Here is a 2,151-nt window from a genome sequence, read left to right on the forward strand (position 1 = left end):
AATTTCCCACCCCAGGACTGGGTTTTTCCTTGGATTCCCACCCCAGGATTGGGTTTTTCCTTGGATTATCCATCCCAGGATTGGGTTTTTCCTTAGAATCCCCAAAATCTGCTCTGTTGACCCCAATGAACCCCAAAATATCCCATCCCAGGATTGGATTTTTCCTTGGAAACCCCCCCAGTCTGCCACTGAACCCCAAAATTTCCCATCCCAGGATTGAGTTTTTCCTTGGAAAGCCACTGAACCCTTTTTCCTCCCAGGACTGGGTTTTTCCTTGGAATCCCCAAAATCTGCTCTGTTGACCCCACTGAACCCCAAAATTTCCCATCCCAGGACTGGCTTTTTCCTTGGAAACCCCCCAGTCTGCCACCAAACCCCCAAATTTTCCCTCCCAGGACTGAGGTTTTCATTGGAAAAGTCCTAATCTGCTCTGTTGACCTCACTGAATCCCAAAATATCCCAGCCCAGTATTGGGTTTTTCCTTGGATTCCCCTCCCAGGATTGGATTTTTCCTTGGAAAAGCCACAGTCTGCTCTGTTGACCCCACAGAACCCCAAAGTATCCCATCCCAGGACTCAGTTTTTCACTGAAAACACCCCAATCTCCCACTGAACCCCAAAATTTCCCCTCCCAGGCTTGGGTTTTTCCTCGGACTCCCCTCCCAAGCTTGGGTTTTTCCTCGGATTCCCCTCCCAAGCTTGGCTTTTTCCTCGGATTCCCATCCCAGGCTTGGCTTTTTCCTCGGATTCCCATCCCAGGCTTGGCTTTTTCCCTTGGAAACGCCCCAACCTGCTCCGTTGACCCCCCCAGAGCTCCCAAATTTCCCCTTCCAGGAGCAGCTCCGAGACCAAGGCCCTGTTTGAGAGGCACAGGCCCACCCACGTCATCCACTTGGCCGCCATGGTCGGGGGCCTCTTCAAGAACATCCGCTCCAACCTGGATTTCTGGGTGAGCACACGGAAAACCGGCACCGTCGGGATCCCTGGGATGGGGGATATGGGGACACAGGGACAGGGGGCTCGTTCTGCTTCCAGAGCCAAGAGCTCTGGTGGCTCCAGGAGTTATTAACGAGCCATCGCTCACCGGGCGACGAACTTGGGGAATCTCCATCCCACGATCCCGACAAATCTCTCCTTTCCCCAGAGGACAAACATCCACATCAACGACAACGTCCTGCACTCGGCCCACGAGATGGGGGTGGAGAAGGTGGTCTCCTGCCTCTCCACCTGCATCTTCCCAGACAAGACCACGTATCCCATCAACGAGACCATGGTGAGCGCTCCCGTCCCCGCACGACATTCCAGGGAACGTCCCTTCCCCGCTTAACGCTCCGCTCCCGTATTCCCAGATCCACAACGGGCCCCCTCACAGCTCCAACTTCGGCTACTCCTACGCCAAGAGGATGATTGACATCCAGAACAGGTGAGGGAGGGACACGCAGGAGCCTCTTCCCAGGGTGGAAGCACCCCTCGGTTATCAAGGCAACGGGAATCCCGTGGGATTCCCGGGATTTAAACGGCGCCGGGGTGGAAGCTGGGGAGAGATACCTGGGATCAGTGCTGCTGGCTGGGGTCTTGTGAGGCCATTCCAGTGGCTGATATCCCATCCCTGCCCCCATCCAGGGGTTATTCCGAGCAGCACGGCCGGCGCTTCACCGCCGTCATTCCCACCAACGTCTTCGGGCCGCACGACAACTTCAACATCGAGGACGGCCACGTCCTGCCGGGGCTCATCCACAAGGTCCACCTGGCCAAACGTGAGGGTGGCAGGACTCCTGGGGGGGAGGGTTATTTGGGAAGGGGGAGGGGTTGGGAGAGGTTTCCCAACTCTCCACCTGCTCCGTGAGGTGGTGACGGCCGCGCTCCTTCCTCCCGCAGAGTCTGGCTCCGCTCTGACTGTGTGGGGAACGGGAAAGCCCAGGAGGCAGTTCATCTACTCCCTGGTGAGTGGGGCCTTGGGAAGCAGGGAATGGGGCTGGAAAGGCTGGAATGGGACCTCAGAGGGGTCTGAGCCCACCTGGCTTGTCCTGGGCCATCCTCAGGGTTCGGTTCCCTGGGGATGGGAAGGCAAAGCCAGGAGACAGTTCATCTACTATTCCCTGGTTTGGGAAGCAGGGAATGGGGCTGGAAGGGCAAAGCCAGGAGACAATTC

At 57.0% G+C, this 2,151-nt stretch overlaps 1 protein-coding gene across 1 annotated transcript; it reads left to right on the top strand.

The window, feature by feature from the left end:
- Positions 1–798: 798 nt before the first annotated feature.
- LOC113941889 (GDP-L-fucose synthase-like) lies at positions 799–1,989 on the top strand. The gene is made up of 5 exons (XM_027633026.1): positions 799–948; positions 1,144–1,272; positions 1,349–1,422; positions 1,623–1,740; positions 1,878–1,989. Exons 1-5 carry the CDS (start codon positions 901–903, stop codon positions 1,893–1,895), a joined length of 387 nt encoding a protein of 128 aa, XP_027488827.1. The 5' UTR covers positions 799–900; the 3' UTR covers positions 1,896–1,989.
- The last annotated feature ends 162 nt before the right edge of the window (positions 1,990–2,151 follow it).

Source organism: Corapipo altera, unplaced genomic scaffold, assembly GCF_003945725.1.
Source record: "Corapipo altera isolate COAL_440 unplaced genomic scaffold, ASM394572v1 58855, whole genome shotgun sequence".
Taxonomy (NCBI): Eukaryota; Metazoa; Chordata; class Aves; order Passeriformes; family Pipridae; genus Corapipo; species Corapipo altera.